The 21,778-nt window shown below is 37.9% G+C and overlaps 3 protein-coding genes and 1 non-coding gene across 4 annotated transcripts; 3 read left to right on the forward strand and 1 right to left on the reverse strand.

The window, feature by feature from the left end:
• Nucleotides 1-493: 493 nt before the first annotated feature.
• Nucleotides 494-4,976, forward strand: Gos28 (golgi SNAP receptor complex member Gos28). The gene is made up of 6 exons (XM_076127988.1): nt 494-658; nt 1,296-1,471; nt 1,695-1,784; nt 1,961-2,112; nt 2,344-2,460; nt 2,706-4,976. Exons 1-6 carry the CDS (start codon nt 628-630, stop codon nt 2,824-2,826), a joined length of 687 nt encoding a protein of 228 aa, XP_075984103.1. The 5' UTR covers nt 494-627; the 3' UTR covers nt 2,827-4,976.
• A 22-nt stretch (nt 4,977-4,998) lies between these two features.
• LOC142981850 (uncharacterized) lies at nt 4,999-7,581 on the reverse strand. Its single transcript, XM_076127987.1, has 6 exons — nt 7,346-7,581; nt 7,096-7,248; nt 6,867-7,007; nt 6,575-6,640; nt 6,390-6,500; nt 4,999-6,061 (listed from the first exon to the last, which is right to left on the reverse strand). Exons 1-6 carry the CDS (start codon nt 7,463-7,465, stop codon nt 5,825-5,827), a joined length of 828 nt encoding a protein of 275 aa, XP_075984102.1. The 5' UTR covers nt 7,466-7,581; the 3' UTR covers nt 4,999-5,824.
• A 1,502-nt stretch (nt 7,582-9,083) lies between these two features.
• On the forward strand, nt 9,084-21,464 carry LOC142981605 (uncharacterized). The gene is made up of 20 exons (XM_076127621.1): nt 9,084-9,219; nt 11,058-11,174; nt 13,631-13,784; nt 14,064-14,196; nt 14,402-14,543; nt 14,740-14,832; nt 14,951-15,101; nt 15,403-15,610; nt 15,850-15,952; nt 16,113-16,285; nt 16,551-16,750; nt 17,032-17,200; nt 17,445-17,559; nt 17,657-17,706; nt 17,847-17,978; nt 18,121-18,271; nt 18,459-18,605; nt 18,861-19,100; nt 20,094-20,176; nt 20,544-21,464. The coding sequence occupies exons 2-20, from the start codon at nt 11,066-11,068 to the stop codon at nt 20,802-20,804; spliced, it is 2,814 nt and encodes a 937-aa protein (XP_075983736.1). The 5' UTR covers nt 9,084-9,219; nt 11,058-11,065; the 3' UTR covers nt 20,805-21,464.
• On the forward strand, nt 19,905-19,976 carry TRNAW-CCA (transfer RNA tryptophan (anticodon CCA)). Its single transcript has one exon. It is a non-coding gene; the product is annotated as a tRNA-Trp (tRNA).
• Nucleotides 21,465-21,778: the final 314 nt, after the last annotated feature.

Below are 21,778 nucleotides of genomic sequence, written 5' to 3' on the forward strand. Positions count from 1 at the left end.
CGAATAAAAGATTTCAAGCTATCAGCAACATTAGAGACAAAATGATAAACTTGACCGTGAGTAAAATGATTTAAGAATCGACTAACCAAATACTATTAGTTATCCGTGCATCAATTTCAGTGCCCAAAAATAGGATGACAGTTGACAGTAACTTAATAACGGATACAACTGGATATGATTCGATAGCACAAAACTTAGTGACTGGGAAAGCTCATGTTAAATTCTAATAAATAATAGATCAATCTCTAAAATTCCCTAACAACTAAAAATCATTATACACCTGGCAAGGAGACTGTTACAAGGCCCTGTAAATATGACCTAGTAACTTATAGCTTTATTTTCCAGCTTCTTCTTTCGCTCACGTATAAAATAAATATTTCTGTTTCACTTCGAAATAGACAGATGTTAACACCAAATCACTTCAAAACATTAAACGCAGTTTATTACTTGGATAGGATAAAAGTCAAAACACAAAAAATGTCTGTCAAGAGTGTCAAATATGTCACTATTGTCAATTCGCTTCGAATGAGTCAAAAGTGATCAGAAGGAGATTTTTAAGTTTATCCAATGCGAAATTAAGCATAAATATTGTGTTTTATTAAGATTATTTCATTGTTTTAATCAGTTATGTCTACAATGACGGGCTCGTCGTGGGAAGGTGCGTATGAAGCCCGTTGTGTACCGGTTCACCTGCCCGAGATTTGTGACGTTGCAATGTAAAATGTATCAACATAGGAACATAATAGCATTGTACTGAATTTCTCTTGCAAGTTTCAACAGATTCCAAAAATCCCTGAGCAACATCCTCAGTCTAAATCGTGAAATTGATTATTCTCGTAAATCCAACAGTATTTTTTGCCGTCTATATATGAAGTTTTCTTTACAAAAACACGTATTCAGTATAATAAAATTGTTGTTTTCATATGATATTTCTTAAATTGATATATAATTTGTAATTCTATAACTATTAGTGTGGTTGATGGTTCCTACTCTGTTATTATCATTGACATAGATGATAAACAAAAATATTTCATACAACTGATAAACATCAGACTATGCTGATTGTGATTATACTATGATATAAATATAATTTTTGTATTTCAAATTACAATACATTTAGAAGGAGATAGGTAGCCAATCCATACATGCCTTAACTTCAACACATTCTTCCATATTAGATATTTCGTCTTTTTATAATATATTAACCACACAAATAAATGTTGAAACTGCAGTCGGATTTATAAAATAAGAAAACATTTCATAGAATTTTGTTTTAAACTTTATATATCTTTCAGATTTGCGAAAACAAGCCCGTCTCCTAGAAAATGATATAGATGTGAAGTTAGTAGCATTTAGCAAGTTGGGTGTGAGCTCAGCAAGCTCAGGGCTCAGTTCAGAGAGTGTGCCTCTAATAAACAGTGATGATATGTTTGACACCATGTCCATGGAGCTGCAACAGTTACTTAACAAGGTATTTGTTTAATTCATTGTTGAGTCAAGAAGAGTATAAGAATTTCATAGGTAAAGCCGGAGACTCCCATAAGGGAAAAGGATCTGATTTTATACTAGTGTCCTGTTGCATGTCATATGCGTATTAATAATTGTCTAGATTCATTAATGGTCTTTGAAGAACCAAGATAATATTTGTAATAATTCACATCTACTATATTTACTATTTATCTGTTATATTTCAGTTATCCTCAATAAATGACAAAATGGCAGACTTGGCACCAAGTGGCACAGCTACAATGCACACTATTAAAAGGCATAGAGAAATACTTATGGTGAGTAAACAATCAAATTTAATTCCAATTTAAAGTACCTAGTAGTATTAAGGTGGACCCTGTAGATGGATCTACTGGACTAATTTGGTCATTGCAAACCTAGCTCCTGCCTATTTAAGCTTCTAAAACAAAATTGCACATCTTGTGCGTCATAAATATTTTTTTGTTGTTGATAGGACTATCAACAAGAGTTCTCTAAGACGTCAGCGAGAGTAAGCGCGCGGCGTGAGCGTGAAGAATTACTCCGCGGCGGCAGTCCACCGCCCGCCGCCACCATAGGCCTCAGTCGCCGCGACCAGTACAGCAAGGAGGCCAATCATCTACACAGGTATATACATATTTTATATATTATATAACTGTTCCTACTTATAAACTCAATAATAATATAATCTGTTTGTTTCGAATTGTTATTCATGCCTGTTAACGGCATGACGTGAAATTGAAATCTTTTACCTCCAAGAGTTTGTACCAAAAGTTGTATTTTATATGTAATATATATTAACTCTGTGGCTGTTTTTGTGGATATTGCAAGTGTCTTACAAAATGTTTGTTGTGATAGTTCTCATATACTGGTGGATGAACAAATCAACATAGCAATGGAGGCGCGCGACCACCTCGCCTCGCAGCGACAAACCTTTAAACGGATGCAGACCACCTTCAATAACATTACCAACAGGTAAACATTTTGATATTATTTTAATTTATTTATTTAAACTTCATGCGAATACATTGCACAAGGCAGACGTAATTCTCTCCCAATCAATCTATGGGGGATGCAGACAGATATAAGTATTATCGCCGAAATATAATTTTAACTTCAAAACAGCTTGCTTTGAATCTACTGAGACGAAATTTTCTCGTTTTGCTTTTACACAGTACTGAAATGTTCTATAACAATGACGAACCCATATTAAATTTCAGATTCCCAATGCTGAACAGTCTAATGTACCGGATCAACGCTCGCAAGCGCCGCGATTCCTTGATCCTCGGCCTCGTGGTGGCCGTGTGCACGTTCCTACTGCTACTCTACGCATTCCACTAACGCATTCTATGACGACTGAGTGAGTGAATGATATTACTGCCGTATGTAGTGAGTGCTTGGTTACATCGTTATAGTGTCCTTCAACTGTACTTCTAAACTGTAGATCTCACATCATAAAGTCTATCTCTCTTGTGGTGAGGATGAAAGTTATCGAGTTCCTAATTTATCCATGATAAATACTTAATTGATTGCTCTTTTAAGCATTTCTGGGTTTTTCACTGTTCAGCATGGAAACAGAGAAGGTTTAACATGTCTATTGAAAGGTCAGACTGCTTTTTATTGATGAGAATATAAGCAGGTTGATAATATAATTAAACAGAGCACAGGTCTTCTTTCAGAATGAGGATTGACTAATCCATGTGAAAAATGACTATGCAATTGAAATGTATCAATTAAATGAAAGTGTAACTAAAATGTCTGGTGATACAGATACTATTCATAATATTAACCGTAAAACTCAAATGGTTACAGTTCACAGACACGATAATATGACGTCACTGTTGCTCGCTAAACGTACCGCGGTGTGATGTGCAAGTGAGAGCGATTGTGACAATTCGACTGATTGTTTCGGGATTCTGTTGCTTTTACTTTAACCCATTCACTGCCTAGCTGAAAATTAACGACATTACCCAGATTCCGCTGTATTATGATATCAGCCCGCCCATCGGCGGGTCCGGCATCTCGATTAAGTATCCTTGCCCGCCCATCGGCGTTTTTGGCATGTAGCTGTAGATTTCGACATAAACCGTTTCACATGTTCAGTTTACATGTACTGTACCGTGTTTAAAGCGTGTATGTGAAGTTTCCTGCGATATTTGTGATAAAATTGTGACAGTTTTATTGGTTATTAGCTGAAATAGAAATGGAGCATGAAGTTAAGGCATAACTCTCACTTAATTAATCTAAGATGAATCAAAATCATACAATCCTAAAAATTAAGCTAATATATATGTAAAGAAATCTATTAGGCCTTTTAAAAACCCACATATATGTGCCTTTTTTAATTGTCAGGTGTCGTCAATCCTTGGGTACATTAAATTACATACTTAGTTAAAAAAAGTACATTATGCAAATTTGCTTACAATAAATTTTTATCGTTCCTCCTATTTACTATATGTAATATTTTCTTTCTTTTGTTCAGACAATACAACTGAATTTGTTATACACAGGTAAATATGGTTTATGACTTCTGGGTCCTACCATGATCATTATGTCTGCTGTTTTTTCGTGCAAAATGATTTAGCTCGTGCGATATTTGTTTGCGCTTCTGGCCAGAACATTTTTTTTATGCGTGTAGGTTATAAATCTTCTTATTATATTTTATCGACGCAAAACAACATCAATTTCTATTAAAGGTAACTTAATTTTAGTTAAAATTTATAATTATAAAATTTTAGTTAAAATTATAGTTCTTATCTAATTTCACAAAAGGTTGTTAAATCCTGAATAAGTGTTATGCCCGCCCATGGGCGGGTTCGGCATGAAAAGTCGGAATTGACTTTTTTCCAAACCTGAGATATCTGCAGGCCGTTTTGATAACGAATAAATTTTAGTAAAACGAATCATTTCACAAAATCTTTCATTTTTCTAATGGTTATTGGCTTAGATATCGGAGGTTAAAATCCAACCGCCCATGGGCGGGCTCGGCGTGTCAGTAAAAACGTTTCACCCGCCGATGGGCGTGCACGGCACTGAATGGGTTAAGATGTACCGTGATTTATTATTATAGTGTCCAGTTATCAATGATAATATGATTAAAACGTTACGTCTTTCTAGTTTCGTGATATTAATCCAATGTAATTTCGCTGATAATTGAAACTAATATTGACAATAAGCTGTTGATCATTATTTTATCATTTCAGACTGGACACGACTTTAGTTGTTATTAAAGCATTTTAAAATTCTATATTTAAGTTGTTGGTAAATTTTTGGTTAAATACATTTTCGAGAGTTCTGGGGAGTGTGGTTCACATGTGAATGTGATTTTAATACATTGTTATGTCTTTTCGACTTACTAGCACCAAAATACTTTTATAATTACTTATTTATTAGTCTTGTATGTAAAATGATTATGTCTATTATCATAGGCCTAACATATTATGTAATATAGATATATGTAAATACTCTTATCATCCTGTATGTAAACTATTATATCAAAATAAAACAAATTATTTTAAAAGTTTTTTTTTATTTAAGGTCTTACAAGGGAGTAAAATCCTATTGAAACTTTATTACTTTTACGTAAAAGTAATGTAGGTGTATTATGTATAAAAAAGTATGACACGATAAGATTAGTATACCCTGTAAAAACATGGACGAATAAATTAAAATCACATTTTTTGGCCATAAAATCCATTTAGTTACAGGTAAAAATATGCATACATAATAGCACTTATTCTTTCATGTACACATTTGCTTAAAACTAGTATAACATTCAAAGTCAGAAGATTGTTCGTTATAAGTCAGCACACTGTATTTAGCATGCATGCACAACTTACGATTGCCTATCGTAAGCCGCGTTTCATATCGCGCCTATCGCTCGGGGACGAAGCATGGCGGCTGTACAAACACCGTGCCCGTGAGATCAGATTGTTTGATGAGAGGATGTACAATGTCAAATAGCCTAGCCTTTCTTCAAAAGTATGTTGGAGTCAACAACATGCAGCTATGCATGCAGCTGAATATCAGTAATTTACATGAAGAGACTGCCTATCGGACCTCCACGGCCCAGATACCTGATTTGTAACCCAATCTTCGCTAAGACTAGTTGTCAGATTTTCAAGCTTCTGACTATAGGTAACAACTGTCAAAGTACTTTAAAATTGACAGTGGGGACCCACGATTTGACGTGGCTTCAAAAACGCTGGTATACGATACGTTTAAAATAATCACCCATCCAGGGAACAACCTCGGCAAGTGTAGCTTAACCTCAGAACTTGATCTGCGCGGCTGTTGGTACTTAGTCACGAGCTCGAGTTCTAAGTCTGCGTTTGTGGGGTCATGACTCATGCAATGCTTCATAGTGCGCTCGTAGAGAACAGCGTTGAGTAAATGTGCTAGTGCAGTCTGGGCATTTGAATGGCCGTTCACCCGTGTGCGTGCGCATGTGCTTTTCAACATCACCCTTCGTCGCGAACTTCTTGCCACAACCATCTACTGTACAAACTATTGTCTTATTGTGGGACCGCTGGTGACAGTACACCTTCTTCCATGTTGGAAAGGACTTGGGGCATAACTGAAACACAAATCAAGATAATTTTGAATTAGAAGTAGTGTTTGAATAAATAAAAACTATTTTATAGTCAACAGTACAAGGGTTTGTAGAAAGATTTTAATACAAACCAATGGCCTTCAGCACCTATACTGACTAAAACTATACTCTAATATCCTTGAGAATCAGTGTGTATTGGTGAAAATTCCTTGAAAACCTTGACAATACATTTTGAGTTAAACAGACACTAACAGACAGGCATAGGCCTAGTCTGTCTGTTGTCTGTTTAACAAATGTGGGAGACTTTATAAAAGAATTATAATATTAAGATGATATATTCATAGGTACTTACTCCACAAGTGTAAGTCACAGCCACTTCATCAGCATTGTTAGTGACGGTGTAATTTTTTGATATTCCATATTTAGTACCTTCTATGTATTTGTAGTCCTTTCCTGGGGAAGTCTGGAAAATCAAATTAAATCAAGTTTCTGGGTTTCATAGTTAGTTTAAAAGGAATATCATGAAACTTTACATACCACATTCTGAGAAGAAATCAGTAAATCTTTCCTTACAGCAATCTTCTTCATTACTTCATTCTTACTCTAAAAGAAACAGAACATTTAAAAAATAAACTGTGCATTTAATGTTACTGCATTATTTTTTATTCATACAGAGTATCTGTATCTATGTCTAACAATATAGTAGATACCCGAGGTATGGATGTAATAAGGGGACTATTTCAAATTTTATTTTGTTTCACATGCACACTTGTTTATTATTTACTGATCGATAGACTAATATTTGGTATTTTTTTAGATAGATTCATACTTTTTCAGGAGAGCTTGATCTCCGTCTTTTTACTGTCTCATAATGTGTGTCTTCTGCACCATCAGGGATACCATTAAAGTCACTATGTGGGTCATTGTTACTGTTTGACACATTTGGCACATTTTCCTCAAGATTCTGGGTCTGTAAAGGACATGATCAAAGTCTGTTATGATTCAAATCAAAAAAATAACACATGAAAGCAACTTCTAAGTGAAAATGTAGGACATACCTCATCGGTCTCATCTGAATTATTTTGGCTGGCAAATATATTTCTTATCCGCAATTCATTTGCCTCAACTAATATCCTTAATTGTTTTGCACTTTTTACAGTTTCCAGACATTGTGAGCATATCTTTCGAGGCAGGTGACTAGAATATGTGATCTTAAAATAAACAGTAAAAAGGTTTAAGTTATACATTTAGTCAGTAATGTTCACTAAACATGTTATTATTGTATAATGTGTTGTTATTGTTACATACTCTTACTCCGGTACACAGAAGAACGTCTAGAACCAAGTCTTCATTCTCAAATAAATCTGTAGATCCAGATTCTTGCAGACATAATCTACACACTTCCGAATATATCTCATCTTCGTCCATATCTCAACGTAATATTAAATATTTGAATTATTTAAAAACTTGCACAAAGTACACAAAACCCATGTGTCCACAATGAAACGTCAATGGAATGCTTTAAGTTTATAATTTATTTTAGAAAAGACTTGGAACGCGATGACATAATAATTCTTGGTGTTGCCAACTAATAAAAAAATGTGGTAATGGAAAATAATAATATATTAGTCGAATAAACAAAGATCAGTTTTATAAAATTCGTAATAAAAGCGGTCAATTCAAAATTTGTACATATCGACTCCTTGCTGATATCTATGTGATCTATCTATTGTTGACATTGCCTAAAATCACTTAAAATAAACCCCAAAAAATATGAATCAGTATTTCTGTAGATATAGTGTATATATTTTGTGAAAAATATATTTGTTTTAGAAATGGTGCAGTAAATTGTATATCTTATATTGTGTTCTTAAAACATAATACTATATACCACTAGCAATTCCGACAAAAATCAATTAAACGGAGTAACGGTAAGGCTAAGAACCGTGATTGTAATGTAGGTACTTCTTTTATTGTATGATGTATGCAGGTTTTTGACAAACTTACTATTTCTAGATAGACGTAGCTTGCTCTAGATCCGTCTTAGTAGGTAGCAGCGCGCTTGATAGTCACGAATGTTATGATCCAGTATCCTTGGAAACTAACGGGGACGCTTTAAGTTTTCAAAATCGATATACCTAGTAGTTTTTAAAATAATACATCTAGGTGCACTATCTAGAGCCTTCCTTTATCGTATAGGTACATGTACAATAACAGTTAAGTAGATAGTTGGGTGCACGACTCCGCTTTGTCACGAATTCATGATGCCTTGAGGTGAGTATAGTTATTTGACTATTGGCGGTTTAAAGTTATTAAGTATTTTATTAGGTTTGAAAAAGTATTTACAAAATATACAAGTCTGATTATTCTGATGGTTGTTATTGCTTCCTTCAAACTTGCTTGAAAAGAGATCTAGTAAATAACGTAGATTTGGCTAACTTGGTAAGTTACACATACTGTTTGTTTACATCCCAGTAATACGTACCTATACTGACTACTTATGTACATATATGAGTATCAGAATATATTTTTTGTAATAAAAAATAAGTTTAATTTGATCATGCACGTTGTGACGAAAAATCTTTCTTTTCGCCTAATTATAATTACTTACTAATGATTTAAAATTCAGCAATAATATGAAATAAGTTCCTAACTCTTTGATGAGTAATTCAAATAGTTCATCCGTGAATACCTAACTAGCCTTGATCGTTAATATGTGTCAATGATTTAAGCTTTTCTCTAGGTACTTAATGTACACGTTTACACGCAATAGATTATAGATTATCCTTCATAATTATCAAGGTTGTTAGGTAAAGCGACACTTCAACTTAAATCCCTCGATTTAATACAAACACTTATTGACTTATATTAAAATTATACGGAGGTCACAACTTATAGCTCAGATAACTGACAAATCGTTTAATAAAAACATTAAGTTTGTCTAATTAATTATGAACGAGCGAAATTAATCACATACTCATCAAAAAGTTGAGTTACTGTATACGAAGCGCTTGCGTGTTGTTGATACGCGGTCGTAGCGGGATATCAACTTTCGTAGAAGTTAGACGACGCTCGTAGCGCGAGCACGGCACCCGCCCGCCTACGGCACCGTAGCACATGCAGGACAGCCGCCCGCCTACGACGTCGTAGCGCAGCTTTAATTTTTGTGAGGGATTTATTTCGTAAGTTATTCAACATTTTTATAGTATCATATTAACACGTTGTTTTAAAATAATAATATACCTAACTTAATAGAACAAACAAATATAAAACTATAACTAATAGGTAATATTAAAAATACGCTTGAATTTCTTTATTTATTCTCATCTAATTTGGTTAATTTACAAAAGTTGATCAATTTTAATTAACAATATTTTATGTAAAACGTTTTATACTCGTACGTATATTTCCAGCAGCTTTCTTGAACACAAACAAAGGATTGATTGATTTAATTCCCTACAGGTATCATAGAGTCGCGTGTGGAATGTTACCATTAACTCGTCGCTAACGTTAATCACCGGTGCCCTGTTACTCACAAAGAAATCACATAACGATTTTGATTATACGGTAGTGTTCTCTTGAAAGGTTTTCTTTTGCCTTGTAATGAATCTTGAGGAAAAATTCCTTTTTTTTACTAATAATAACGTGAATTATTGAAAGTCATGCAGTTATTTTAAAAAGTCCGTGAAATACCAAAATAGACAAGGTTATAGCGAATCAATAGTTATTAATTACGTACATTTTAATTAATTAAACTTTATTTTATGTTGCTTGTCATGTAGTATTAAACGTATGTGCATTAGCTGGTATTAACCATTGACGGTTATAGTTATATAAGTTAATATTGTAAGCTATTTCAAAGAAAAAAAGGATTTTTGTTATACTTTTGTCGATCACAAGAATCACAACCAAAGCTGGCTCTACGTATCTCTATAGTCCGATAACTTAGTAGAGAGCCTTGGCACGCACGATTTTTCTAGATTGGGTGTAATTAAAATAGAATAATAATAGGATAGAAAGGAGATATTTGCCCGGAAAAGGAACCATTAATTAAGTTTGAACCAGATAAGCAACTTACTTAACGAATTTATAAAACATTGACTAGCTTTCTACAATTTCTACGAACTATTTGAGTAACACATTACGTTAATATATTAACATTATTTACTTATATTGGAACTATATCAAGGTAATAGAGTGTTCAGATCGCAGATAACGTGACACACAAACATATTACTTCATTTGGGTCATCGTGTCGGTCACCATGATGGACTGATTGACAACACATCAAATATTCATGGCGGTCTACTTTTACCTCGGACATGTGCGACGATACATTATCCACTTACCCCATTTTCATAAGTGGTTCATAAACAATGCTTTACTTACTAAATGACAAGTTTATTTTTTATTCATTACACATTTACTGAAAGTAAGCCCCTGTACTTTTGATAATCGCCTGTGAGCTATGAGAACGTTTACATTATGGGAATAGGTCGAGTAAGAAACAACTCTTTTTAAGTTAAATCCTGTTTACCTTAAACCCAAGGATGCGGCCAAGTACACACTTGAATTAGAATGCATAATCTATACTAATATAATAAAGCTGAAGAGTTTGTTTGTTTGTTTGTTTGAACGCGCTAATCTCAGGAACTACTGGTCCGATTTGAAAAATTCTTTCAGTGTTAGATAGCCCATTTATCGAGGAAGGCTATAGGCTATATAACATCACGCTACGGTCATTAGGAGCGGAGTAGCATCGAAAAATGTTACAAAAACGGGGAAAATTTTGACACATTCTCTTAGGTGACGCAAGCGAAGTTGCGCGGGTCAGCTAGTTTAGGATATAAGCATTTTGGGTGGCACCACGGCAACCTGAGGATTGTTATTTTATTGCTGGTTCGAGCTTTCAACAAGATTTCAAGAACTTAGATGTTGTGTGCTGTTCAAGGGAGGAACAGACCTTTAACTCAATCTTGAATAAGGATTTATGAGGTTTATTCTGTTGTTTGTTGTTCAGGGTAGACGATGAGTGAGCGAGGCGCTCGTCGCGGCGCCGGCGCACCCTTCTACGCGCCGCTGCGGCGCAAGACCTCCGCCGAGATCATCAGCGAAGCGCGAGCCGCTATTTACGGAGGTAAGTTTTTAATAATGTGATGATGACGATGTGACGTCTTGCAATAAGGTCAGGTGCATAGTACTCGTGAACGGCGGTCCTGATTGATGAGATATTATTATATGGATTTGAATGATGCGATGTTTACAGAGATCGTAGCAAGTGACGTTCTTTGGTCTTTTTGTGTAAGAATGTATGTATTTAATAGGGGAAAATGACTAAGTTTAATAAATTAGAGCCATAAGTTGTATTTACTCACACAACAGTTGTAAGTAAATACATAAAAGTTTCGGTATAAGTTCTGTCAAACGAGTCCACTTCCTTTGATGTCTTCATTAAACTTGTAAACTATATTATTAAAATCGATGAGGCTATTTCTACTGATTAGGACTTTATATTGATTTATTACTACAACTACGTCGTAAGTTCAATAATAAACTTTATTTATTCATGTCGGGCTTTACGCTCTACCTATCTATCGAGCGATTAATTAAAAACCACTCAGAATGATCGCTAATATCTGCAAAGCCCACCGACGGTATCTACAGTAGACGTTTAATCAATGCAATATCGCGGAATTGATCAAAACGTTATCGTTTTTCGCACATCGATTGTGATAGCATGGCGGTTAAATTAGCGCTACCCGCCTCGCCGTCGTATATCGCACGAGTGAACTAATGTGCCGCAGTCACGCACCACCAAACACTGGATAATACAATTCCGTAGTTTTCAATATAACAGCTTATTTTTGTGTCACCATGTATGTCACATAACGGGTTGACTTTATAACCTTCTACACGAACTTAATGTTTCCACATACCTATCGAAAACACCTTAAAATAGAAGCTTTATGGTCTAACTTGGATGAAACTTTTCAAGGACTTGAATTGAATAAGTCTTTGTCTTGATAGAAATTGGATTAGTTTCGGAGTTATTGAGTTCTTTTTTACAAGAGAAAGTTCTTCAGGAAACAGTTAAACTTCAATATATGTACCTAGTTACTTGAGTTATTGAAGTTGGACCTGAATCGAAGGTTCATTATAGATATTAGGATTTCGCGTTACCTTCCTTTACCATATTCTCGACTATCATGGTGCTATTGTATTGAAATCAGCAGAATAGATACTTACGTTTCAATACACTTGTATGAAGACGATCTACAACTACTAGATAAGAGGTATAAATTATAATTAGGCAAGACCACGAGGTAGGTCGTGGTCGGCATGGTCTTAGCTAAGTCTACCAGCAACACATTTCTTGTTATACTTAGTAAATGTTGAGGTAGACAATGCTTAGAACGGGCGTATTCCTTAATTTCAAGTCTTCATTAAAGGTTTATTAGTTTTTTTTTATTGCTACCTTATTAAAACATTTGCATAGGAACTAGAATTTCTTCCGTATTTCTCAAATACCTTTGAAAATACAGCGTACGAATACAGAAAATTGTTTTTGGATTCCGAAAATACATTGGTGGTATCGGAATGATGGTTGTTTTGTGTCGTACCGGTACATTACACCCTCTGGTTCTTTGTGTTGTTGTTCGGAGGCGGTGTGGCGCGAGGTCACGCGGTCATTCCGTCTTGTTATTTTGTTACCGGCTTGGTTGCCACGGTGAAACACCTCACACGCGATCTTTACATTAATAGCTCGGTTTACAGCGAAAAATTTAAATCAAAACGCCTTATAACGTAGTGCAAACAAAAGGTCATTGTCGTACAAGTTAATGTAAGCAAGCAGCTCCAAAATGTTAGATTTTCAATGCCAATGTTAAAACATGTTGAAGAAATTTTTCTAAAACATAAATCTGTAGAATTAATCGTCCATGACAGTTTTCAAATTCATCTGTTACCATTAACCATTCCATACGTATGGCTTTCTAATTAAGTAATATTACTCTTCTATATTATTCTTTAAGCTTCGATGGCCTGCAAAGTTCAATAGTCCTTCATTACACTGAGTAACACTGGATAGACATAAAGAACCAACACAATATTAACGTGCAAATGATAATTTGTAGGTACATCTTGGCATATGCATTGTGTATGCATCCGTATGAACTATAAGTATGATGGAAATTTGCAGAAGAGTCGGATTAACGTAGAGTCAAAACATATGTAAATGTAAAACAATAGAGCCACTTCTTAGGTTACTAACATTTTATGTTATTCAAAGCTATCACGCGAACTGTTTGAAACTTTTGAAGTATTAAAGCTAAATTATTTAGTCTATAAAGACATCTTTATAATGATCGCAGGTATATTTTACAAAAACACTTAAGGTATAGTGGCTATTGATTTTGTAGGAAATGGGTTTCAAGAGAGAGTAAAAATTTACTAAATAAAATGTCACGTCCAAGTTACGCGCCGTCTCTGGAATCCTTGTTTCTTGAAGTTTTCATCAACAGTTGTTAAGAACGGAGAAACTCTTCTCTTAGGACCTTCCCTATTCTGTAGTCTTCTACAAATGCGTTTGTGCAGAGATGAGTGGTGCATCAAACAGTGGTGGTGGAGGAGCTGGCGGCGCCCTCCGTGCCTTGCGCACGCGCCGCCCCTACACTCCTCGGGAGCCACAGCGCGCACTGTACACCGAGCGCACGCGCATCAAGGAAACCAGACCACCTAGCGCGTTTGAGTAAGTCCCAACAAAACGTATAAAGATAAATCATAAGATAAAGCTAAGCTGGCTATAAGCCTACAGATAAATCATAAGGGTCTTCAAAAATTACTAACTTAACCAAACCTCTATCAAATCTTGTGGCTAGTAACCGAAATCTGTTTTACGACCCGTTCAGCACTTATTAAGCTATGCTACAGTTGTGTACTTAACAAATGGGAGCCGGTTTTCAGAGAGATTACGAACACAAGGAACTAAGTTAATGGTATTGGAGTTAATCGTGGTTTTTGTGTACAGCCTGAAGTTTCTCAGTCTGTCGGAAAGCGGTGAGGAGTCATTGGCAGCGCTGGATGCGCGGCTCGCCAACCTCGAGGAAGATGCGTTAGACGACATGCTCAATGATACACACACCAATAAAAAGAAACCACAGGTAACGTTGTGCTATCTTACTGGTGCCTACAATCCCTAGATTATCTCTTAAACTGTCGTTGAATTTTGAAGGTACATATTATTATCTCGAAGCTTCGCTGTATCAGTGAGCACACAATACCACACTATGAGTGTCTTATTGAGTTCGTTCTAAATCCTCCAAAATTTTCTTAGGTAACCCTATTATCTTATGTTTGAATTTGTAGCAGCTCCGCGCGGCTCGTCCAGCGCCAGCGTCGCAAAACATGGCAGGTGACAGTTGGGGTGGGTTCACCAAGTTGCCACATCTCAGCGGGCGCAGTAAGCCTCTACATCGCAGGAACACCACGGGACAAGTTCAGACAGACGGTATTTATGAAAGCGCCCCCATATTTTTATAGAACTTATAATCTAAGTACCTCCAGCTTTTCCTACTTTCAGAGTAGTGTCCTACCGTCAAACGCACTATTTATTTGTTCTATAATTACTTTGAGTATACTCAAAGTATTCTTTTGTTTAATTAAAGTTTTTAGGGTAGTATTGATATGTAATGCTTGTGTTTTAGATATCAAAACAGAAATAGCGCTAGCGCAAGCGATTTCTGTAACTCGACCTTTGGCCGAGTACGATGCCTACATGGATAACAATAACAGCAAATGTAAGTAAAAGTACTGTTTTTTTATAATATGTAGATCTTAATTCCCGTTTCAATTTCCCAGTTAATCCTTGGAGCCCCAATTAAAGGATGGTCTGATGATTCTTCTTCCCTATTTTAGCATCGAGTGCAGAGAGCAGTGCGAAACGGTCGCAGTTCGCGGTCAGCAAGTCTGTATCGTACGAGGTGCCGGCTGGTAATCCGAATAACGAGATCGCTGTGAAACATCTCGCCGTACAGCTGCCCAATACTTCCCCTGACCAGTATGACAAGTAAGCTGCCATTTATCCAACCAGGGACCCAGTTCTAGCCTATTCCTTGACATCGTACTGGAAATACGTCTATAGCAAAGAAAGACTTCTATCGTATTTGAAGTTAACGATCACTGCCGTCGATTCTGTAATAATTTATCAAATAACGATAATTTAATTACTCTTCCCGATTTCCGTGTAATCTAATAAGTTTTAAAATGTTTGTCCCGTCTTAAATCGCGATTTTAAAATTAAGTAACATCATCTTTCTTCTCTGAGTCATTAAAGTAATTTTAACACTTACTTTGTTACGGATTATCAGGATGAGTACCCTGGAGCTGGCCGAGGCGTTGTCGCAGAAGTCTCGCTCCACGTCCCGTACCCTCCAGCTGCTGGAGGCAGTGCGACGTAACGCGGAGGTTCAGCCGCCAGGTGGCGCGCTGCGGGAACTACTGCTGCGAGCGTTATACACGCACATTGAACACCCTGATGATGAGGTGCTAGTCGCGCTTGCACGGGCCCTGCTTACAGTAAGTTAACTTTTTACTGTTACTCCTATATTTTTATTGGATGGATGTTACTCACCTATACCTCACACATAATGATAATTACTTTGGGTAACGATAACGAGTTAATTATGCTGTAAAAAGAATATGATAATACATATGACACTTTTTGTTTGAAGGTTTGGCCTAAGAAAGTGCTACAAAAGCACTCCACAGCATTATTAAAAGCAGTTGATCTGAAAAATAACCTTTTATTGTTCTAGTTACGTGTGACCGGTCCACATCTGACGACCGCATGTAAACTCGTCTTCAAAATAGCTAAGAATGATAAAAACGACCATTACTTTCGGAACACGAACCTTCTAGGTAAGTCAAATAAAAATAGAATATCTTCTTAAAAGTTACACCAGCTATATGGAACCCTACGAATATCACAAAAGACCTGATTTAGAAAACAGGCTTAAGACTATTCTGTATTTCTCAGTACTACGTCAGATGAGCCATGATATAATTGTGTGTTGTACAGAGCTGGTGGTGGAGGGGTGCGGGCGCGCGGAGCCGGTGTCGGAGAGCGCGTGCTGCGTGTTCGGGTGCGCGGCGCTGCGCGTGCTGGCGCTGGAGCCGCGCCTCGCCGCGCGCGCCACGGCCGCCGGCGCCGTGCACCTCACCGCGCTGCACCTCAAGATACTCAACAACGCGGTTAATATACGTTAACTACAGCCCGAAACTAGCTTTTATTCTTTTGTGGTTTTCTAAAAGACAACTCGAGCAGCTCATATCTTGCGTCGCGGGGAGTCTTAAAATCATACAAACAATGGTTTAGAGATTCCAAAAAAATTGTTCATTCAGAAAAACGAACCCACCACCTCCCCACGCCTTAACCATTGAGAAACTCGTCAGAAGACAGAGCTTTAGAACGACGACCTTATCATTACATTAAAATGACCTATTGGTTTGTATGCAGAAGGCAGAGAACCCTCGTTCTCTAGACGAGCAGTGCACTCACGCTCTGTATCAAGTGACGGGTGCGCTGCGTAGTCTGGCGTCAGTGGTGGATGCACACGCGCACGAGTTCGTGGCGAGCGGCGCACTGCCCGAGCTTGTAGCTGCTCTGTCGCTGCACACTGACAGAGATGTGCTCACGAACGTCGCACGATGTCTTAGGTATGATGGTTCCTTGCAAGTCTTAATTACTACTGTTTTGCAGAAGAGTGTTACCCAGTCCATAACATTTTTCTCGCAAGCAACTAAAAAGAGACTTTGAGACCTCGATAGACCGACCCTCGAAATCATCTACTTCCATATTTTCACTGGATACCGGGACCGACTACGAAAACTTCTTAAGGTCTCTAATCCGATTTTAAGTCTATTTTGAACCAAAACTCTGGGCCTGTCAATGGATTTCTGCCTGACAAGCCGGTTGAAGTGTAGAGTTGTTATCCCAGCGTGCTGTCAGTGTCGAGCGCGTGCCTGTCGTCGCTGGTGGTGGCGGCGGGCGCGGCGCGGGCGCTGCTGCGCGCGCTGGCGGCTTGCGGAGCGCGTGCGGCGCTGGCCGTGCGCCTCGCATACACGCTGGGGAACATGGCCGCCGCCGCCGAGCGGGCGCGCGACGATGTACGTACTTATAACTTGACAATTGAATTGAATTCGAATAATTGGAAACAGGCCCTTGTCTTCAAATTTTTATCATAATCTTTCACTTCTCATGTTCTTTACATGAAAAATAGGTTATAATCCTATTTTAAACACTTGTTATGCAATGAAGCAATAGCCTAAACTCTGAATCGATGTCATGTAACAACAGACAAAGCTTTGGAATAAGTATAGTTTTTTTTCAAGAACATTGTGTTTTTACCAGATCTACAACGAAGAGGGGTCGATAGACGTACTGCTGACGATTCTGGAGTCGTACACTCAGCGCATTGCACAAGGTGCACGAGACGCAGACCAGGACCCCGACTTGCACTTGATCGGTATTTAATGCTTTCAAAGATTTACGATCTATTTTACATCTATTGTGAAGTGATCTTGAAAATTTCAGTACAATCCAAATAATCTATTGTTTCATAGGTACGGATTTGGGTGGGTCAGATGGTTCAGATGAGGATGTACTTATCAAGGTAAGCAGAATTCCACTTTTACACGCAGTCTGTTTGGAGAATTACATATAGGCTAGCCTTTAAGTCCACCACGCTGGACTAGTAAGTCGAAACGTTGCATCAATTCAGTAACTTATAAAGAAGTATGTTTTCTTTTTCAGACAGTGCGCGTAGTCGCCAATCTATGTTTGTCGGAGCGCGCGGGTCGAGGGCTGGCTGCGACACATGCGGAAAGAACCGTCAAAGCTTTATACGCGTGTCTACAACTTGCTGATAATATCGTAGAACATGAGGTACAGTAAGCAAATAACCTACTTTACAAATATAAAGTAAAACACTCGAAAGTACTGAATTTTCAGTATCATTTAAACCTGTTGCTGAGTGTTGGTTATGTCGCATTTGTACCGTGCAGAGATAATTAAAAAAAAATTGCAGAGCATGTCATCTGAGGAAAGACTAAGCACCATGGAGCGTCGCGAGGAGCTGGCGACAGCGGCGCTGGCGACCCTCAACAACCTGACGTTTTACCGCGAGCCGCCGGACCCGCCCGACCCGCTGCACCTACACTACGATAACATCTGTAAAAGTAAGCTCTACCTGAAAATAATTTAAAAAATCACGTATGGAACATTTTTTGCTTTTTTCGGCCACTTTTTCTTGGTTTTCAAAAAGTGATTGACTGACATCTGCAACACATTGGGAAGACTGGGACCGATCTGATTGCCGTCTTCTTAGGCTTTTCTTCAGTATTTCTGACATGTGTGTTGCGTCAGTGACGTGTGGCTGGGTGCGTGTGGGCGACAGCGCGGCGTCGTGCGAGGCGGTGCGCGCGCTCGGCAACATGTCGCGCGCGCCGCGCACCGCACAGCTCATCGTGCTGCACGGCGCCTTGGACACACTCGAGCCCTTCCTGTTGCACGGTAATGTACACACCTCTATAGTAGTTTCATTTAATTCCTTTTGAAAAAGTTATCTGGTCTGCCTTTGTGTGTAAGACTTCAAGTACGGAAAATAATGAACTTCTGCGAGGAAATAGAATAATGAAAACGAGCAATTCGGAAGTCCAGTCTGCGGGCGAATGTAGGGACGATAACGGATATCTATCCGTTTCATTACCTGTAGTTCTCTTCTGTATTTATTTTCTGGCGTTTGTTAAAAAAACGTCTTATGTGCAGAGTCGTGTGCGGTGCGGTGCGCGGCGGCGGGCGTGCTGGTGAACGTGTGCGGCGCGGGCGCAGCGCACAGCTCGGCGGCGGCGCTGGCGGCACGAGCCCTGGTGTGGAGCGCGGCGCGCGGGGACGCGGCGGCCGCGCCGCTACTAGCTCGCGCGCTGTGGAACGCGCACGCGCACGCGCCACGACCGCTCGACCCCCGGCACGCGCACGACGTCGCCGCCGCACTCACTGTCTTCATTGGTATGTATGTTCCCGGTGTACTTACCTCTGTACCTCTTATTCAATCATCTCTCCCTTCATCCCCAAAACATAACTATTTTAATTATTTTTTTAACAGTTAACGGCCAACATCATGTACTTAGGTAGACTCCTTATGCTATGCCTAAGTTTTAAAATTGAGGTTCTCAAATGTTTTTTCTATACTGCGAAGAAGATAAATAACGATAGATACGACCAAACTTGATAACTGTTATGGTTAGGTACTATAAAAAGGTAGAGAGAGCTGTTCAGTGTAGTTAGTTTACAATCGGTACCAAAGCCCTAAACCTGTATCCACAATTTATGTTTGGTAGTAAATCCTCTTATAAGGACTTTTGTGAATCCTCTATATAAACAAAAGCAAAAACTCACTAACACCAAAAATAAAGAAAAGCCGCAGACAATGGGCAATCGGTTAAAAAAACTACTAACTCTAAGCTACAACACCCACGTATGCACTCACAAATCTTGCTAAACCTGCTAGTTCAATTCGATCAGGCGCTAAAACACCTACCATCCTAAAACTAAGTACGTATTTAGGTACTCGTAGGAAGTATTAACTTTTAATTGTAATAAAAAAGTACATTAGTCAAATTACAAACACAAACTGCGTTACATTAGGAAACTTAACAATAGTACGAGGTTACTATTGAATATTAATCACTATCTAATGGTTTTTACTTATAGCTTCCCAATCCCGAATAAATATTGATAGCTCAACTTTAGACTATGTATAGATATCTACTTTAAAACAAACTGGTATAGTATTTCGGGCAACCTTCACAAGACTCCGTGGCGCAACGGTAGCGCGTCTGACTCCAGATCAGAAGGTTGCGTGTTCAAATCACGTCGGGGTCATACTGCTCTTTTTGCTTACAACATGAATGCATTTTTCGTTCCAACTATTGTTTCGTATATTTATAAGACTTTATGTTGTTAAAGTTTTACAATAGAATATTTTTTGTTTGTTTTCAGATGATGAGTCTGTATTCGCGGCTTGTGAAGCTTCGAGATTGGGAGACCGCCACGATACCGAGTCGCCCATCGCAAGACATCACGTTAGTAACTTCTAAAATATATAGTCATTATTATCGTTTAAAATTTAAATTAACTTAATGCTGAATCTTTTCCAATATCTCGCTTCTGTAATATCACTGACTCTACACCAGGCTTTTCTATAAACTTTTAGGTAGGTATCCCTATTTAGTCTATAATTACAAGGAAAATACCAAGTAGATACATGGGTCAGGTAGGTAGAAATATTGCTATACCTTAGTAGTGTAGGTAGGTTGTAGATAGAGTGATATAAGTACAAATTAACAATAAAAACTGGAGATGCGACACAAATGCTTTACCTACCTACTTAGTATTAAAAATCGAAATAAAAATACTTACCTATTGAATTCTCTCTCACATCTTAAACAGGTAACATTCGAGATGGATGACGAGAAGGCAGGTGATTGTGAAGGGGTGTGCTACGACGGAATGAAGGGTGCGCGGGGCGAGTGGGAGGAGGGGGCGGAGGGGCTGGAGGGGGACCTGGGCTTCGAGGAGGGCGAGGCGGAGGAGTGCGCGTGCGCCGCATGCCGCCGCCTGGCCCACTGGGATGAGCTCGTAGCCGTCGCTATACCGCTCATGGAACGCATGCGCCCTGCGAGACATGATGCTGCTGTCGGTACCGACTGAAATCCTTCAAACTCAGTTCCTAACATACTAATGGCCTTTACAAAAACATCCCTGGACTTTAAACTACTTTTAATAACCACGTTGTATTTGTCCCTTTAACTTGTATCGAAACAACAAATACTTTAGAGCATCAGTTGAAATTGAATGATGTTTCTGAATACGGCCATAAGTGACATAGCCTTGTAGCTAAGATCGTGAATATCTTGGCTTGATTGTAATTAAGCCTTTATAGATCTAAAAAAGTGGTATCCCCAAAGACCCTTACTAAACAGCCGTGCGTCTTATCGGTGCACTCTCGGTCCCAGCAATCAGCCCCAATTAATTACATCTTTAACGACTTTAACCATCCAAAGAGGGTACCAATGTTAGAAGCGTATTTTGGTATCGTAGATCATTAAAAATGTTTATTTGTGTATAAAATTACTTACTTGCTATACTATATTGTTGATATAATTTTCTTTATTAATGAATAAAAGTAATCATGATAAATACTGCCTTATGTAACGTATTATTAATATTAATAGAGCAATGTTCTTAGTTTGTTGTAAATAAAATATGCGGCTTCAATCGTTGCGCATCTTTATACTGATGATTGTGATTATCTCTTTATAATTGCGTTATTTTATGTACTAAGGTAGATATTAAATGCATTTATTATTATTTTTCGTAGTTTTATTTACTCTCGTGTGATATTGCAGTGTCGACTTGCTTCTTTATTTGTCTAGATCGAAATATTTTTTCAGACAGATGAATGAATAAATTTTCGATATAATTGGCGCAAAGTGAGAGCCCTGAAGTGGATTGATCTATTTAATTTACAAAAATGTTGTATAAACTTCAGTCTACACCGTAATTACCGCTGGCACTACCTTTCAAATTAGCGGCATCAGTTGTAGCTACTACTTAGATTAACACTAGATTCGCGGACTTGAATGTTAATACCTATGCTCTGAATTATAATGTACCTATACAAA

The sequence above is a fragment of the Anticarsia gemmatalis genome, chromosome 20 (genome assembly GCF_050436995.1).
Source record: "Anticarsia gemmatalis isolate Benzon Research Colony breed Stoneville strain chromosome 20, ilAntGemm2 primary, whole genome shotgun sequence".
NCBI lineage: Eukaryota > Metazoa > Arthropoda > Insecta > Lepidoptera > Erebidae > Anticarsia > Anticarsia gemmatalis.